We start from the raw sequence: 18,815 nt of genomic DNA on the forward strand, positions 1-18,815 counted from the left end.
ATCTATCTGTCTATCTGTCTATCTGTCTATCTGTCTATCTGTCTGTCTATCTATCTGTCTATCTGTCTATCTGTCTATCTGTCTATCTGTCTATCTGTCTATCTGTCTATCTGTCTATCTGTCTGTCTGTCTGTCTGTCTGTCTGTCTGTCTGTCTGTCTGTCTGTCTGTCTGTCTGCCTGCCTGTCTGTCTATCTGTCTGTCTGTCTGTACGTCTGTCGGTCTGTCTGTCTGTCTGTCTGTCTGTCTGTCTGTCTGTCTGTCTGTCTGTCTGTCTCTCTTTCCGCATGTCTGCCTGTCTGCCCAAGAACGTACGCGCACACACGCTGTCTCTTGCACGTACTCTCCCTTTCACATATTCGCCCTGCCCCTCCCCCTTCGGTGTTATTTTTATTATATTTTGTTCTCGCATGTTCCAACCTATAATGTAATAACCTATTTGCAAGATGTTGATTTTACTATAACTATTCGTTATTTAACTAGAGTATTGTTGTACCTTCGTGTGCGAAATGTCTTGTGATTCTATCGATTCACATATCCACACATTCGATGTACATATTGCTTTGCAATTGTGTTTGCATTACATTGCATCTGTGAAATGGGCCAAGGATGGCCGTTGACGCTATACCGTCCTTGGTGGCCTGGTCAATGTGAAGATGATCCATGCAAATGTACCTGTTTTCCCAATTCTGGATTAAATTCTGCTACGGGTAGATTTGTAGCACAGCATATGTCTGGTAGAAATTCCTGGGCTTGTTGTCGTAAGAATTTAACTCGTGAAGATTTGGGTCAGGCGTAGTATTTTTGCCTAGTTGGCGAAATCGCGTTCACCGCACGCAAACGTGGGCAAACATTTGGTCTATTTGTGATCATTATCATCTGGACTACGGAGCTCCTCAGAGCGTCTACGGCTGTAATGTTGTCGTACAATGTTACATCGACTGTGCTGCAGCTTGTGCTCATCCGCACGAAGTATGGATGGACGTGGAAAATATTCCTCCACGAGTGTATTATAGAGAAGAGAAGAGAAGATGGATGGATGGATGGACGGACGGACGCACGGACGGACGGACGCCACGGAGCGGACGGACGGACGGACGGACGGACGGACAGACAGACAGACAGACAGACAGACAGACAGACAATGTATGATAGACAGATGAATTGTAGAAGCTTTAGGGCTCTGCGGGATTGTGAGGCGCGTATAGTATTTGTTGACAGTAGTTTCAAAGCTGGCCATGGGCAGCTCTAGATTAAAGGCAACTGCATGCATTCCTGTGGCATTATGGAATGTAGTTCGTAGAAAATACTTCGCAAAACTCCTTCATGTAAAGGCATGTTTGGAATGCTTTCATTTCATTATCGTGAATAAGTCGTATGATTGATTGATGGGGTTTGTAATACGCCAGAAGCGCGATAAATATGGAATCGATGTGTGATTGTTTGAAGAAGTGCTAGCCATGAAATGCGCACGGCCGTTTCGCAGTTTCGTTGAAATCCGGAAAAAAATCGATCAAGGTTTTACATGACGTAATAACCGTTTTGAATATTCCGGTTCAATACTCATGTAATCCTTTGATTAAATTTGGCAGGACTCACGTACCGCTAACGAGGAAAATTGCCCAGTTATAAATTTATCGTGTTTCTGGATTTCTTGATTAACTGTGGTATCTTGCAATCCGGGCGCATATTGGTCATTGTATCAGAACCCGTGTATATGGCAAAAGTGCAGGTAGCAGAATGTAACCTATGGCAAATCGATTCTTTGTCCGATTATATTATGTTCTAGCTCGTATCTGTGGGCAAATGGCGGTATGGTATAAAACTGTAAATAAATTCATTAAAAACAACTCGCATGAGCTGCTTTCTTGTGCACAGATGGCGGCATGCAGTCAAGGAATCCCTCTCTCTCTCTCTCTCTCCGCTTCTCTCTCTTTCTCTCTCCGCTTTCTCTCTCTTTCTCGCTCGTTCTCTCTCACTCACACACACTCTCTCTGTATATATATACATACTGTAAAGTAACGTGTGGTAATTAGGACTCTCTATGCTGTAATTGAATGTGCTCATAGCTTTTTGACAGTACATGGGCTATGCGGTTAATTTGGTTTGTATATATGTATGTGTGTGTGTGTGTGTGTGTGTGTGTGTGCGTGCGTGCGTGCGTGCGTGCGTGCGTGAGTTGTGTGTGTGTGTGTGTGTGTGTGTTGTGTGCGTGCGTGCGTGCGTGCGGTGCGTGCGTGGTGTGTGTGTGTGTGAGTTGCTTCTTGTGCACAGATGGCGGCATGCAGTCCAAGGAATCCACATCCTCTCTTCTCTCTTTCGGCTTTACTCTTTCGCTCTCTCTCACTCACACACACACTCTCTGTATAATATTACATATGTAAAGTAATGTGTGGTAATTAGGATCTCTATGGCTGTAATTGAATGTGCCTCATAGCTTTTGAACAGTACATGGGGGCTATGCGGTTAATTTGGTTGTAATATATGTGTGGTGTGTGTGGTGTGTGTGTGTGTGTGTGTGTGGCGTGCGTGCGTGCGTGCGTGTGTGTGTGTGTGCGTGCGTGCGTGCGTGCGTGCGTGCGTGGCGTGCGTGTGGGTGCGTGCGTGCGCTGCGTGCGTGCGTGCGTAGTTTGTACACCTGCTGGCCACAGCAACATTAAACAGATATGGTTTATAATATAGGTAACTATTGTAGGCAGGGTAGGTAGGATTCATTACGATTACCAGCTTGACACCTACATGCTTATTAAATCCGGAATACATAAGTCATATCTCAATAATCACTATTGAAGGAATTTTCACGTGTGTTCTGATTGAGTTGTCATCGCAATGACAATAAAAATTTATAACTCTAGTGCAACCGCAGGAATCGCTTGCAAGGCAAACCATTAATGCTATTTCTATTAGGGATCGGATTGGGCTATCGTAAATATCATTCGCTTTCTTTATGAAATGAAAACGAATGGCGAAAAGCGATATATTATGAAAATGAAATGCGCGGTGTTTATATAAGATTAACATATTTCGAGTGACATGTCACAAAGACACAGCAAAACAGCGGTCCATGTTCAAGAAATTTATGCTACATGGCACGCGATGGTAGACTGTTTATGCTAGCTAAGCTTTACACCTCAGTACATAAGCTTAGTCAGCAACTCTTGACGATTACCAACGTATGCTGACGTATCAAAATTTCTTAAAACGCAGGGTACGGCATAACGCTGAACTACTAGATCGATGTTTAGTTTTTCAATTTGGGCGTTTTATCATAGCGTATTCATAACGAGTTTGGACGTATACATAGACGTAATTAAGTAAACTTATATAAGAACTGTTTCGATAACTTATATGATAACTTATACAAACGAATGCTTTACTGTGTTGACCAGCGTTCACGAAAACTTATGCCCTAACGATAGTCCTAACTTAATTAATGTGCATAGGCGCGGCGTGCAGCGTATTGCCGACGATCACGTGTCATAGCCCTATAAAAGACTTTTGCGCGCTCGAACGATTCAATCATAACGACGGCACTAACTCAGACACTCAGTCAGTATCAACAATTACCCGTAAGACGTCGCATAATCAACATAGGTCAGAACTCACCGTCGGCAGTATGGAGCGCGAACGCATCAGTTCGGTGTCAGTCAGTAATCAACATCAACGTCTTTGGAATGGTCCCGAGAGGACTGATTCTCGGCGCTATCAGGAAACATCACCGCACCATTGAGCTCTCCTCTTGGACATCACGCACTGTGGTCCTTACTTGGCCCGGTGCTCTATGTCCGAACTGTAAAATCTTTCGAAGAACGCTGCCAAGAAAGGTTGTCGCCCCTGGACCGTGGCCATGGGAGTGCGGAGCCGTGGGAGCCGACGGGAACGCAAGGGCCAGAGCTAACCAATCCATCATCACCCACATCCGCGATGCCACGAACCTGACGATGCCGAGAGGGCGTTGGCAAACCGTGCATCATCTATCGCCTAGCAACAAAGACGCTCACCCGCTGATGAGAATGATGCAGGTTCCAACGCCTTCTCGGCATTGGTCAGTGCATCGGTAGCTGGTCCGATTGGCCTCACACCTCCTCTCAGCAACCAATTGTCAAGAAGGAAGAGGGCCAAGAAGACACAGTTTTGTCCTTGATGTCCAAGAGGAGCAGCTCATGTGCGATTTCTCATTCGCGAGAAACGTCATCCTCTGGGAACAATCAAAGAAGGACTGACTACCGGAGGGTCCCGGCCATCAAAGTGCCCCACATGTATGGGGAAAGTTCGCATCTTTGGAAAAAAACTTGTCCATCTATGGCCGGCGCCAACTAATCAGGAACTTTACTTGGGCAACCCAGCCCTCATACCACCGTCGTCATGAATGGCTTGGCCAGAGCTTCTCTGACCACTAGGGACTGGTGTTGTGAAAGGACCCTCCTCAAAACTTCATCGAGGCATACTTGTTCCGCAGAAGGCAAGGTGACGCAAGCTCAGGGCAGCTTCATGCCAGGCTCAAGCGGATCCTCCTGTAGAAGGTGTAGCTGTTGTTATCCGTTGGACCCACTCTAGGCTAGCAGAATAGCTCGTCGAACATCGCTGGGGGCATACGCAGGAAGTTGGTGAGGATCATGGTGCCTCGTTACGGAGTTCCACCATAAGCTGGTCATACATGCCAAACTGCCGTTGCCTCCCGATCCATGGTCTCACCCAGTTCCTTCTCCTCTGTTCACCTCTTCTTCTCCTGGCTCTATTGGCACGCAACTGGTACAGTGTCAAATCGATGAGGTCATGCTGATGTTGGAGGACAGCTAGTAGGTATTCTCGTCTCAGCCTAGCCGGATCCTCCATCTCTCGGATGACATGGACATCTGCTCACCATGGAGTCTTGAGGAGTACTGACGGGTTCCTCCTGTGAACCCTGTTTTTATTTACCAATTCCCCTAAACGCTGCCAATACGCCATTATACGGTAGCTGTAAGTTAGAAACACGTTCAGTAAGTTCTGTGGGCGTCAGGAACACGTCAAATACGTCTACATACGTCAATATGCGTTGGAGATAAGTTCGATATAAGTTACACATAGGTTCAAAGCACGTTACTCATAGGTTAGAAATAAGTTTTGGGTACGCTAGACATTATCTGGACGTATTTAGACTTATGAGTAACTTACAAGTAACGTGTGTCAACGTGTGTCAACGATCGCATAACTTACCTACAACTTATGCCCCGCGTATGCGGGACGTATGAGCCATACGGTGGCATATACCTTTCGACGACCTCGCCGTAATACGACGTATACCAGCGTGCTTCAGCGTGCTCTTAACTTATACAAAACTTACCCATAACTTATTCGACGTACGCCAGCGTGTTAGAGAAATTTTGATACGTCGGCATACGCTGGCTAAATCGTCAAGGTGTGACAGGGCCATAATTGTAATTATTGTTGACTTGATATTTGCTGCCGTAGATATTTTGTAGTGACAATTAAAATGAACAAATTTATTAGATTGCTCACATTTATAGGTCGCATGTTGTTCTTATGACATATATTCCCATCCCACCTCCACGTAAACCCTCTGCCTTCACACACGCACCCGAACCTTTCTGTCGGTTCAAGTCGGAGTCAATTGTTCAGTCGCCTGATTATTTCTTACTGATTTGGCTTGGCAGTTATTACTGAGACTTGTTTACTCCCCAGTGTGCAGTCATGTATTTATAATGAAGATAATAATAGTGCGGGGGTCACTGCCCGGTTATTGAGGTGTTAGTCAATTATATACCTAAGTAAAACTGCGATGTCGAGGTTGTTGCGTTGTGATGCTCACTAAGTGTGTGTAGAATTCATATATGCTGCGGAAATTGTCAGAATTCCATTATCTACTCGCGAGCAAGGCATTGTTACTCTATTATATACGCAGCCTGATACAATGTTCAGATTAAATTAGTCGCAAGTTTGCTGATTTTTCCTGACAGGGGGTTATCTTCATACTTATCTTTACGCTGTGTAATGGCACTCTACAGAAAATAACCTAGCGTATTGATTTGCAGCTAAAATGATGGCAGGGCAAACTGCAGAACCGATTGCTGGGGTTGAAAAACCACATGTCAGCAGGTGGGTGCATTATGAGAATTTAACGTCATATATATTATTTATTAGTTTATTTATTGTAATATAATGTACGGATTTATTTAATATTCGTCTTTATTTTTTCCCCATATACACTTCTAAATGTATACGCATACAGTGTACTTTATTTTATAAATGTGATGCGGATAGGGTTGCACTTAATTTGTGTTTAAATATTTAAGATGAAATGAACATTCGTTAAGTTGCATTCATCAAATTAGCATTTTGTGTGATCTGGAGATGAAAGAAATGAGAGTATCCCAATTATCATACAATATAATGCAGTGCGTTTAGAAATATCTACATCCATCCTAGAAGCGTAATTTCCCGTGTGGCTGAATGTTTCTGTTTTTTGAAATTTATATCTGACTATCAATAGCTGCAGTAGCAACAAGGAGAACCCAGTGATTCCAGATAACGAGGAGAAAACATTGAACAAGAAATTTGCTGACATTATGAGAACGAAAAGGAAGAAACTAGTGCAGATGAACAAAATGCAAGACAGCATGGCCTCGGAATCCACAACGTGCACTAGAAACTCAGCAGTGTCCAGTGTGTCCAGGTATCTTGAATAATTCACCATGAAACAGTTAGTGTATGCGCGTGGTGCAACTGGCGCAATATAAAATGTTGTTTTGACCATCTCGTGTGTACGTGTGCATGTGCATGCATGTGTCCGAGCATGCGAGCGCGTGTGCACGAGCATGTGCCTGCTTGCGTGGATGGGTGAATGGATGGATGGGCGGAAGGACAGACGGACGGATGGATAAAGACAGACAGACCGGCGGGAGGGGCGGGGGCGGTTGGACGGGTTGGCGGCGGGCAGGCAGGCAGATAGATGGACAGACAGGCAGACAGACAACAGACAGACAGACAGACGTACAGACAGGCAGACAGACAGACAAACAAACAGATAGATAAATATTTCAAGCCATCGATTTGTGGAGCCGGTGAAAATTCAAAATTAGGTTTGTGGTCGAATTGGTCCATTAATATTGCAGTACGTGGTATCGTGATACACTGCATCCCTGTCTAGCGGAATAATAATGGAACCTTACAGAGGCTTTCACTTAGTGTAGTGAGACGGATTTTCAGAAATCAATCACTCAAGAAAGGACTCAAATGTATCCATCAATGTGATAGTATCGCCAAGAAACGGGATGATGTGAATAAAACAGCCATTCTCTGTGATGTTATTGCTTTTGAGAGTTGTTATGGTGATCCTTGTGGAAGAAAGCCACGACGAAGTCCTGAGCTGTAGCCGTCAAAGAAATTTTCCATTGATAGGCAATAAATAATGAATCCGTTTTGCATTGCAGCGTTGAAGATCTTCTAAATATGAGGAATGGCGATCCAGAAGATATTCTCATTAACCTTGGATTTGGAGGAACAGGAACGTCTGATACATTGTCTATGATACCTGAACGGTTTCTGAACAAACCAAGTCAGATAAGAGGTAATGGCAAATTTTGTTAAGAGCACTCACTAATTTAGTAATTTCATAAGGTTAATCACAAACTACTTCTTCAAATCGGTCATTTTATTGTTTGGCATAGATATCTGATAAGGCTGCTATCTTAGTAAATACTCATATATGCGTTTCTGTTTAGGAAATTATGTAATTTGATTTTTAATTCAGTAGATCATTTAAAATCTAAAAGCATTAATATGCTGCATAAAAAGCTCTCATGGTGACACTGCAAACGCTGTAGCATGATAATGGTAACAGTCTGAGGCAGAGGTAATCCATATCTCCCAAATAGCCATCTGTAATCGGAAGAACGGTCGCAGTAACGTGCGCTGCAATCTTTGACGCAGGTGTGAGCATCGAAGACTTCATGAGTCATCAGGAGGAGAAGATGAGTCTCTATGATTCGGGCTTCTCCGGCTACCGAGGCCTCTCAGGTCAGTTGTGCGCCTCGTGGCGTGGCTTATCGTCTCCCTACTCGCCGTTGCTCTCCCGCGGGAGGCCCCGCAGCGAGTACGGCACGGTGGCAACGCAGCGACGTAGCCGCAGCGCCGGCCCGCTGAGGACTACTGTCTCGAAATCCACTAGCGTTTCTACGTGTACTCGGAAAGCTTGCGTTTCGCCGACCTGTGGTGATGGGAAACCACTAACCGGTGACGTCGTAGCTAGCCGTCTAACATGTGGTGAGGGGGAGTGTCGTGGTGGTGGTGGTGGTGGTGTGCGTGCGCTCGCTTCCAGTAACCGTCTGTCTCCTTCGACTAATGTGGCCGTCAACTATACTAACATCGATTCTATGCATGGCGCGCAGATTAGTGGCGCGCCCGTGAGCATACCCACTGTGTGGGTCGCCGGTGCTTCCGCGTGCCGAAAACAGATGCGGAAAGCGTACTCCGTCGACGACGGCGAAAACACGAGCCATCTAGCGGCGGAGTCGTTGCGCGCCGAGCATCTTGCCTTTACGAACCAGCCGTGCAGCATCCGCAGCCGGCGACATCCGCCTAGCTACAGTCAGGCTATTAAGCGATCAGCTGCCATTCACAGCAGTGCTTCCGGGGCAGTGCCGCCGACGTCCTCCGTCGATGCCGGCGGCATGGCAGATGCTATGCACTCGCCTTCCGTGCTGTCGCGGTCGCCCGAGCGCAGCAGAAGCAGGGCGGCGAATCGACTGTCAGTGTTGCGAAAGCAAGAAACCACTGAGAGTCGCAGCAGTTACTCGTCCAGCAGTTCCACTCCGCCGGCCAACAGAAAGAAAGTGATTAGATCTGTGCTTGTATAGTGAATGCTCTGGCTGCAGCGTCTGATGGCACTGTAGCAAAGACTGAGTAAACGCTACTCGTGCTCACGTAAACGCTGCTCTGTGGACTAATCGTGGGACAGTAGAAATGTTGACAGCGTTTATGGCAGGGGGCTGTCACGTCGTCAAGATTCATGTGATTGCTTTATATAGTCACTATACACGGTCCTTAGGTCGCTCCCATGTGCAATTAAAGGCATTTATGTTTGTTATAAGCAGTTCTACTCGGTAGGAAGGTTTACTGTTTAGTTTATGACAACAGACTTATGGTTTAATAATTAATTGGAAAGTGCTACTAAATTGTTCTTTTTTTTCATTGATATTTTTAACTGTTTTTACATTTGGCAGTCAGCATTTTAAGTTGCGGTGACACATAGAATTCATGCTGGAATATTAGTATACTATATACACAAAATCTGTTATCTTTAAGTAATTTCATGTCATGACAGTGCAAATGAATTTTAAGAATTTGACATTTAAATTACGTTCAATACATAAAGTTATGATTTTGATCAATGCAAGTTTAAATTAATAGAGATTCTATACAAGCAGTGATAAATATATACAGAGAGTATCATAAACCTTGTTGGAAATTTGCTATTCAAATGAGGCATTTCGTGAGCTGAATAATTTCTCAAATTTATGCAGCACGAATTCACTAGCTGTCTCAAATTATAATTCCCTCACCTTCAGGCAGAGATGCTCTAATCACTTGAGACTTGAACAAACATGTTAATGGCAGCGTCTCTTTAGTTTAATGGCAATACAAATTTAAATCTGGTTAATGATAAAATTGTATGCTTAACTGTTAAATATATTTAAATTGTCCAAATACATTGAAAATGGGGAAATAATATTTCTGATAAATCTTTACAATATGTGAAAATTGATTATCTAGTAACAAAAATGCACTTTAACTGGGAAATCGGTTTTAATATTGCTCTTTTCTCAAATCTTATTTTGTAATATAGTGCACACTATTAAGTAGTAGACACTTAGCTAGCTAGCTTAGTTGGTATCAGTCTATTATTGCTGACTATATCAGTCTATACGGGCTATTGTTATTATTGCAGTTGTTATTATCTCCGTTATTGTTAATTTTATTGAACCATATTGCAACTGATATTTGTCATAATAACGTGCATTTGTTTAGCACGATTGTGTTGCGGAAATATTTACTTAATGTTTATCATTCTAAAACGGCTAGGCTTGTTCATAAAATTAGTTTCACGGTTGTGTGGGAAGGTGAAGCCATGTATTTTACTATATCTAGCCTTTCATAATGTTGATATGCATCTAACGGTATGTTTCAATAATGGTGCTACTAATAAATTTTTTAAATTCTATCTTGTTAAATCTGACTTGGCATATTAACTCTGTCTTTGTATAGTTTTTATCTGTAGCAGGTTCATCTGTCTGTGACGCCTGTTAGATGTTTTCCAAATGGCACAATCTTAGCAGTCTTTTCAGATAAATATTTTTATTTTTATTTTTATTTATTATCTTTTAAAATGCTCTTACTGTGTAAAAGTTTACAGTTGAGACTGTGTCATAGATACTTTTAGGTGAATGTTTTTGCATGGCCTTTTGGGTGTTTCTTAATGTGTGCACGTTTTCGTTTATGCTTTTCTCTCTTCCAGCATTTCTAATTAATAAATTTAGTGATAAGCATTGAAACCAAATCTTTTCTGATTGCTGCATATTTAAAAATGATATTGTGTTGCATACTTACAATGTGGTTATATTTGGTTTTGATTATTTACTAGCAGTTGATCCAATTAATAAAATATTATTTTTGCATTTTATTCCGTCATCAGGACTGCTAAACATACATTTCCTAACAATTCATTTGTTGTCACGATGAATTGAATGCATTGCCTTTCCACGTTTTTTCGATGCACGACTTCGCACGAAACGTTGTTGTTTTTATTTATTTCCGTTCTCGATGTATTGAGTTGTCTCTCCCACCGCAGATTGCATGAGGTCTACGCACAGCCATCGCGACAGTGTCATTGACAGGCTCGTCAAGCACATAGGCAAGAATAGACGGGCGCAGCGAGCGTCGTCAGTAGTGAGTGCCCACGCGCACAACGGGGGCGGCTTCGGCGACGTCGTCGTCGCCGCAGTCTACAAGAACGCCGGCATGAGCGTGCGTCTGCAGCGGCTCACCAGCATTCTGAACCCGGCCAATCGCGAGGCGCTGACGAAGAAGAAAAGGGAAGGATCCCCGAACAGGGACCGCAGCGATTCGACCCGAGGTCGTGGCCTGTCGATCGGCGCGGAGGACGACGTGTTCTTCGACCCCAGGTTGGCCGGGGCAAAGGTTAGGAAGAGGAAGACGAGCGTGGACGTGCAGAGGGACCGCAAGAAGCTTCTCGGGCACCTGAGCAAGCAGTGGCAGTTCGGGCACAACGAGCAGCAACTCGAGTTCGGTAGCCGCCGGCGATCGCGCATCGAAGCGCCGTGTCTCGTGAAGCAGGAGAAACTCGACGAGACGACCGGGAGCTATGTGTTAGTGGTGGAGGAAGAGATGGAGCCAATGGAGGTGTCAGCGCAGGAGGAGTCACCGGTGCAGGAGGGGTCACCGGTGCAGGAGGGGTCACCGGTGCAGGAGGAGTCACCGGTGCAGGAGGAGTCACCGGTGCAGGAGGGGTCACCGGTGCAGGAGGAGTCACCGGTGCAGGAGGGGTCACCAGTGCAGGAGAAACCGCAGCAGCATAATGAGGAGATATCTGTTGATGCTGTTACTCCCCTGCCTGTCAGCGAGTCGCCATTGAGTGAGTGTGATGAAGTCATTACTAAAGATGACGTCGGCGTTGAAGATGAGGTTGTGACCGTGGTGGAGCCGGTCGTCGATGTGGTTTCTTCGGAGGAGAATGGCGTACTGTCAGTCTCGACCATCAGTAAGAGGATGACACTCCGGGAGATGAATCTCCAGCAAGACTCTTTCGAACTTGAAGAGGTAACGCATTTAGCGAGCAGTGTGATTTCATTTGTGTATGTGCAGCGTGCGCTTGTTGCTGTGTGCACCTGCCTATGTGTGAGCGCGTCGATGTGTTCTGTATCCGCATAGGCTCCATATCGTGTTAGTATTGGGGAATGATGCCTTATTTCATGTACAAACCAAATGAATTGATGAATTAGTCTGTTTTGCTCAGTAGGTGTCACCACTAGTATGCTTTGCAGTCTCGGTTACTTGGTTCATATATATGCGTTTCTATTGCAGATTGACAGTAGAGCTGCTACTCCGGCACGATCTCAGTGTGAGTAATCAGTGACTTTGCAGGTTTTCAAATGAGCAAAAATGTACAAAAAAACGTTCCCATCGCTTAGCAATTGTTAAAATGTGGGAAATGGTACGTCGATCACCAACGAATTGGCTCAGAAAAAAACTAGTGTAAATTAACCGCATGACTTTAAAAGTAAGACGTTGCAGTTTTGTCATATGTGGTCGGGTGCTTGCATGATTCATATTTGTGACATATCATCTTCTCACAGCATTAGAAAGATGACGACAAATATCCTCTTGGCCTTTAGCTACGAAGCAACTACCTGCCTACTAAGCAATATCTACTTAAATATTTGTGTACTGCAGTCCATATATTATGTGTATTGTGTAATATGGTGGTATGTGTAATTACCATGCAGTAGTAATAACAACTTATTCTAAACAGCAATATTGCCAGCTAGCAATAATGTTTATCCTGCAAATGATTGGACATTATTGGGAAGCAGTGCAAGGGTTTTTCTGGTCAGTTGTCGCTTGAAGGAGAATGAGGCTGCAAGTCACTTGTGGGCCTTGTATAGATCTATGTTCTTACATATGCGTGTAACTATAAATATATTTTTATATATTTGTGTGTGTACTTCTGAGTGAGTAATGGTAAAAACAGGTAAGTCGTACGATTTCCATTGGATAATTTTACTGGTGATTATTTTTATCTAATATTGGTATGCCTAGTATTTCGTTCCCTACAGAGTAATTGCCAAATTGCACTAAAAATGCATAGTAATTAGTGTGGATGTTAGCGCAATTATGTAATAATGTATTAGTACTTTTGTGGATGCAATCATTGTTCAACTATGTGTTTACCTGATGATTAAAGTGCAAATTCCATGCTTAAATTATAATATATTGATATTTAGTGCACATATAAATTAAAATGATAAGCAAACGTACTGTTGATAATATACAGAGATCATTAAGATTCAAAATCCATGCTGAAGCATGCGCTTCTATCTCTCATCCTTGGTGAATTGCGACGGCTAAGTGCGACCGCATTACACATTTGCGTAGATAGCAAGAATGTAAAGTACTCTTCTTTATTGCCCGCCTCGAGACAATCACGGTCCTTTTGATGTTTCAGATGACATTCCGATTATAGTGGTTAGGGAGGGCAGCGTTAGTTCTATTGAGAGCAGCGGCTTTGGTGATGTAGACAACCCAGACAATAGCAATCTTGGCTTACTGGAAAACGAGCCAGTTATCGATGACAATTTGTTAAATGTAAGTCGGAGCCATATCACTCTCTGGTGTCACGCAGCAGATCACAGAATGCACATCTTGCTATAGCAGACTAGAAAAGTATTTACTTCACAAGTAGGTTGGTTTGCTTATGTTATCCTGTCCAAACAATTCCAGTTTGAGTGATCCGGGATCTCCTCATTATTACAAAGAACTGGTACCTACTACTAAGAATTGTAATATGTGGCAGCTAACTAATCTATAAGTTAGAGATCAGTATTATCCAATACTCCTGATATAACACTTCTTTTAATGTGTAATTTTAAACATTTTAAAGTTAATTACATTACTATTCGCTTTGAGAGTGAACAAGTCGAGTGTAGGTGAGAGTATGACATTGTGTATTAATAATATAGGTAAACCATACTTCAAATGTTAAAAGGTTGTATAAATATGTCAATGGATTTAGTGTAACAACTAATGAACTTTTTTAACAATGGATAAATTGGTTGAAGAATTATTGTATAATATTCGTTTTAATTACACAAAAACTTTATTTGAATGAATATTCATCACATATGATCGTTGCAGGTCTGTCCAACACCTAATGCAGACAGTGAAAGTGGAGAGACGAGCAGTGTTTGTACTCTGAAAGCCCGCTCAAACAGCAGACAGGAAGACTTCTCAGAGGTGGGTGCAACTCCTTCACGAGAAGCCAGAAACCTATTTAGTCATTAAATACTAAAGTGTTAATTCTTCCTCAAATTACAATTTGGAAATATATAGTGTTGTTTCCTCCTCAGGTTACTAAGTTCGTAGACGATACCGCAATGGCATACCAACCCACCGTATCTTTTGAGGAGAAATCCACCGAAACAACAGATTTACCTGATCATGACTGGCCCAGCTACGCGCATCCTTTGCGAGCCGACAGTGTGGAAAAGGCGTGTGGACCAGATGAGCTGCTCGAGCATAAAAGGTCCGTCTCCACCTCCAAAGTGTCTGAAGAATCACCAATCGGCATTTCGAGGTACTTTTCGCTCGACGAACTCTGGCCGCACTGCGTCGATGAAAAAATGACGATGTCACAGCACGACGAGTGCACGTCACTGGGCGGAGCCCGGGCCGCATCCGTGCAGAATCTGCTGCTCGACTTGCTGGCGGGTGAGGGCGAGCCGTTCGCTCACCTGAAGAGAAACGTCGAGAAGGCAGTGCAGGAGGTCTTTCAGAACGTTCACTTCGGCGCGCCGGCGGAAAGCGACGACGCGAGGCCGCGGCGGGAAGAGGTCCCGGCCGCACGACGCGAATCGTTCCGCAGCTACGACGACTCCGTCGAGGGCGACGCCGGCAGCGCGGCGGCGGCGGCGGCGTACGACGTGCACACGGTGGATGTGGCGGCGGCGGCGGCGGGACGCGAGGTGCACACCGTCGAGGTGGCGGCGGTGGCGCGCGACCGCGCGGTGGTCACCTACAGCCGGCCGCCGGCCGCCGAGTCGATCGTGCGCTTCTCGCAGGACGCCGACCGCAACACGGTGATCGAGACCGCGCGCTCGTGCCCAATGGAGCTGCTGCACCTCGACGCGCCCGTCGACGTCGAGGTGTCGCCGGCCGGCGTGCGGCTCACGGCGATCTTCGAGGAGCGCGGCGCGAGCGGCGCATCCGTGAAGCTGCGACTCACACCGGCAAGCGTCGCTCGGCCGCGCTCGCCGACGCAGCAGGATGCTCCGTTGTCGCAGCGACGGGAGGATGCTCTGTTGTCGCAGCGACAGGAGGATGCTCTGTTGTCGCAGCGACAGGAGGATGCTCTGTTGTCGCAGCGACAGGAGGATGCTCTGTTGTCGCCGCGACAGGAGGATGCTCTGTTGTCGTCGCGGCGGGAGAATGCTCCGTTGTCGTCGCAGCGGGAAGACGCTCCGTTGTCGTCGCGGCGGGAGAAAGGCGGCCCGCAGTATGTGTCGGAATGCTTTGTCCACCTTCGACACGGCTCGCCCGCGAACGCTCAGCCCATCCACCGTAGCGCGAGCGCCCCCCATCCCGTCACCACCAGCCTGGAGGATGAGGTCGATGGCTGGGTGGAGGAGAGTGAGCGAGCGACGATAGACCACGGGTGCGACGCCGGGCGGCGGAACGACGCTCAGGGGTACCGCGATAGGAGGGCAGCATTGGCGCAGCTCTTGGAATCCGACAAGCAGGTAAGAAGGGCGCGTGGGGCAACAGGGTGAATGTTAGAGCTCTAGTTTAAGCGTTGACGTCTTTGTTTTGTCTTTGAGAAAGGTTGCTGTCCAGCAGAACGCTGCTGGGGTGGAGACGAGCACAACTGGGTTCAGCAGCAACAGCAGCGGTGGCTTTACTAACATCTGCTGCCGCCAGAACTCCCACACTAACATTCCGCGTTGTGGTGATGGTGGTGGTGGTGCACGTACAATTCACGCTTCTACGGCAGAACGTAGTCATACAGGCTCTGCCAGCATTGAAGAATTTCAGAGCATTTGGAAAAATACTGTAACAAGCTCGAACTTGTGTGATCGCTCATTGATTTCCGCTGTGCAAACTTCTCCAAGTCTAACACCCTCAGGAAAGAACTCATTCTCACCCAGAGAGGGGCATGATTTCTCTCCTGAGGTCGTTGGTGTTATGTTGACACAAACTCGTCCTGTTTCCTTTGGTGATAGTAGTTCTGTTACACGAGGCAGTGAAGTTTGTAAGTACAGCAGTGTCGCCACTTTGTGTGTAGATCAGCTGAGATTCCCCGATTCAGATGTAGAGACTGATTGTGATAGCTTTAGTGCAAAATCGGAGTTTGACAGCAGCATAGAGGATATACTGGCAGAATGCAATGATTGTGATGAAGAAATTGACGTGACTCATTTTGACGATGTTTTGTACGCTGGTGAACAGCAGAAAGGTAGCAAATACGCAGAGATTGCCCGAAAGCATTCCGCGACAGATAAGCGACAGCGCGCCGACGGCCACAGCGAAGGCTCCGGCAACTGGAGCGAGCTCAGGCCAAGGCCTGCTCGCGGCCGCACGATCTCCGTGCCCTCTTACATGGAACTGCAGCGACGTTCCGCCGGGCTATCCGCAAGTTACGAGCAGCAGCGGATCACCGCCGACACCGACCGCGTCGCCACCCCGCCGGAGAAGCGCAGTCTGCAGCGCCTCAAGAGTCTCGACTCGGCGGGCTTCCCCGACCCCGTCGCGACGCAGCGCGAGACCGAGCCGACGTTCTCGACGCTCGTCGAGCACTACCTTGCCGGCAGCCAGCCGACGAGCATCGACAGCATGTGCAGCAAGCAGCGGTTGTCGGCCGTCGGTCGGCGCAGGAGCTTCCCGCACTCGCAGACGGAGGAACACGTCGTCGCGGCGACGATGGCTAGCGACGACCGCGCGTCGCCGCGGACGCCGGGGAGCGATTGCTGGTGCGCGCGCGACCTCTTCTCTCTCGTGAGCCGGCGACGCCAAGCGGCAGGCGGCAAGGTAAGAGGTGTGGCGACGTCCGAGTAGAGTGTGTTGACGCACGTGTGACAGCACCATGCATGCATGCCTCGTGTGTGCGTCACTCTTCCTGCATGCTGCACTAGGGTTGTGTATTATAGCAATGGTGGCAGTTGGGTTTTAGATTGATGTTAACATTTCTGGTGTGTGTATGTGTGTGTGTGCGTGTGTGTGTGTGTGTGTGTGGTGCTGTGTGTGTGTGTGTGTGTGTGTGATGTGTGTGTTAGAATTGTGCCTGCGCACGCGGCGTTGTGTGCATGCGTAGTGCGTGCGTGCGTGTGCTGGTGTGTGACGAGAGAGAGAGAGAGAGAGAGAGTGTGTGTGTGTGTGTGATAGTATTTCAGTAGACTTTGTGTTAGACAGTGCTAACAAATGTCGGATTAGAAAAATTGCGTCTTGTACAAATTGTTCTGTTACTGTGTAGTACTTGTAGCTGCTTGTGGTGAATTGCTATTCTTTTTATACGTTAATTAGCATACTTTTTGAAATGCCTTTAATGTTTTTTATTCTACTCTAGTGTGTTCAGTATGTATAGCTAGTCCAAGTAGTCGGTTTGATCTTGTTCTGTAGGTTTTGTAGTGTGATAGAATATTTATCTGGTTGAAATGTATAGTTTCTGTTTTTAATTACCACTAGTGTTGTTAAATATAAAATCTAACAGAAGGCAAGACTTCTTGTTTTGTTTTATTTTGGCGATTTACTTCTTTGCTTTGTCTAGATTCTAGATTTCCTCATTTCATTGGGTGTCTGCATGTGTTATTGTAGATATCTGTAAGCGTAGGACCATAGCAGTTATGTCGTACTAAAATAGCTAACGATATAGATTATATTTCTTTGAGTTTATTGCATTAGTTATTTAAAGACATTTTCATAAAATCTAACAGAAAGCAAGACTTCTTGTTTTGTTTTATTTTGGTGATTTACTTCTTTGCTTTGTCTAGATTCTAGATTTCCTCATTTCATTGGGTGTCTGTGTGTTATTGTAGATATCTGTAAGCGTAGGACCATAGCAGTTATGTCGTACTAAAATAGCTAACGATATAGATTATATTGCTTTGAGTTTATTGCATTAGGTATTTAAAGACATTTTGTTAAGTAATAGCTTAGTACATATAAATGTTGAAAATCATGAAATAATATTGATTTTCAATTATTTTCAATCTCATGATGTTCCCGGGATAGAGGGTAGGAAAACAGTCCATGTTCGCTTTCGTAAACAATGAATTCTTCGTTCATTTTATCAGGAGTACATGAATAGAGATTCCCCATTCACGTAGTACTAATTTTATCAACGAAGCACCTGTCTTCAACGTACTGTTATAGAAGTTAAACGCACGGATACGACTGACGGACGTGCGGGTATATAATATTATGTTGAACGTACGGATAACAATTAATGTTGAAGGTGCTAGTACAATGTTGAAGGTACTCGTGCAGAGTACTCGTGTAGGTACTCGAGGTAGGTCGAGCGTACTCGTGCAGGTAGAAATGCTGAACGTACGTGTGGAAATGTTGAAGATACTGGTAAAAACGTTAGTACAAGTGTTGAATGTACGGGTATTGATGTTGAACGTACTGGTGCACGTGTTGAATGTGCGGGTACACATTTTGAATGAGTGGGTACGAATGTTGAACCTACGCGGTAGAAATGTTAAGCGCACGGGTATAAAACTGTCCGTTTAAATATTATCGTATCAACTTTGCATTTTTTTATACCGCCGGGTTTGGCGATCGCTCCTCGGCATTCTGATCTCTTCGCCCCAGCGATGGCTGTGCGGAAAGCGAACCACAGCAGCTAAACATGTTTTAACAACAGATATATAGATCTCGACCTTTCTCGCGTGTCATCCAACCGACTGTCTAAACGAAAGCAATCTGGGCCACACGTCGCAGTCTCCGTGTCTGTGTTTGTCTACGCGCTGAGAGGGGATGGAGACAGCGAGAGAGAGAGAGAGAGAGAGAGAGAGAGAGAGAGAGAGA

General features: G+C 45.4%; 1 protein-coding gene across 1 annotated transcript in view; it reads left to right on the forward strand.

Annotated features, from left to right (window-relative positions):
* Positions 1 to 18,815, forward strand: part of LOC106814654 — an 86,395-nt gene that overhangs the window by 29,937 nt on the left and 37,643 nt on the right. Inside the window, exons 4-14 of the mRNA XM_014819003.1 lie at positions 6,035 to 6,098; positions 6,493 to 6,675; positions 7,433 to 7,569; positions 7,932 to 8,018; positions 10,849 to 11,837; positions 12,102 to 12,138; positions 13,243 to 13,382; positions 13,932 to 14,030; positions 14,144 to 15,532; positions 15,615 to 15,759; positions 16,075 to 16,817. Of these exons, the coding sequence (XP_014674489.1) occupies positions 6,035 to 6,098; positions 6,493 to 6,675; positions 7,433 to 7,569; positions 7,932 to 8,018; positions 10,849 to 11,837; positions 12,102 to 12,138; positions 13,243 to 13,382; positions 13,932 to 14,030; positions 14,144 to 15,532; positions 15,615 to 15,759; positions 16,075 to 16,817 (4,013 nt within the window). The remainder of the gene's footprint in view (positions 1 to 6,034; positions 6,099 to 6,492; positions 6,676 to 7,432; positions 7,570 to 7,931; positions 8,019 to 10,848; positions 11,838 to 12,101; positions 12,139 to 13,242; positions 13,383 to 13,931; positions 14,031 to 14,143; positions 15,533 to 15,614; positions 15,760 to 16,074; positions 16,818 to 18,815) is intronic.

The sequence above is a fragment of the Priapulus caudatus genome, unplaced genomic scaffold (assembly GCF_000485595.1).
Source record: "Priapulus caudatus unplaced genomic scaffold, Priapulus_caudatus-5.0.1 Scaffold27, whole genome shotgun sequence".
In the NCBI taxonomy this organism is placed as follows: domain Eukaryota; kingdom Metazoa; phylum Priapulida; class Priapulimorpha; order Priapulimorphida; family Priapulidae; genus Priapulus; species Priapulus caudatus.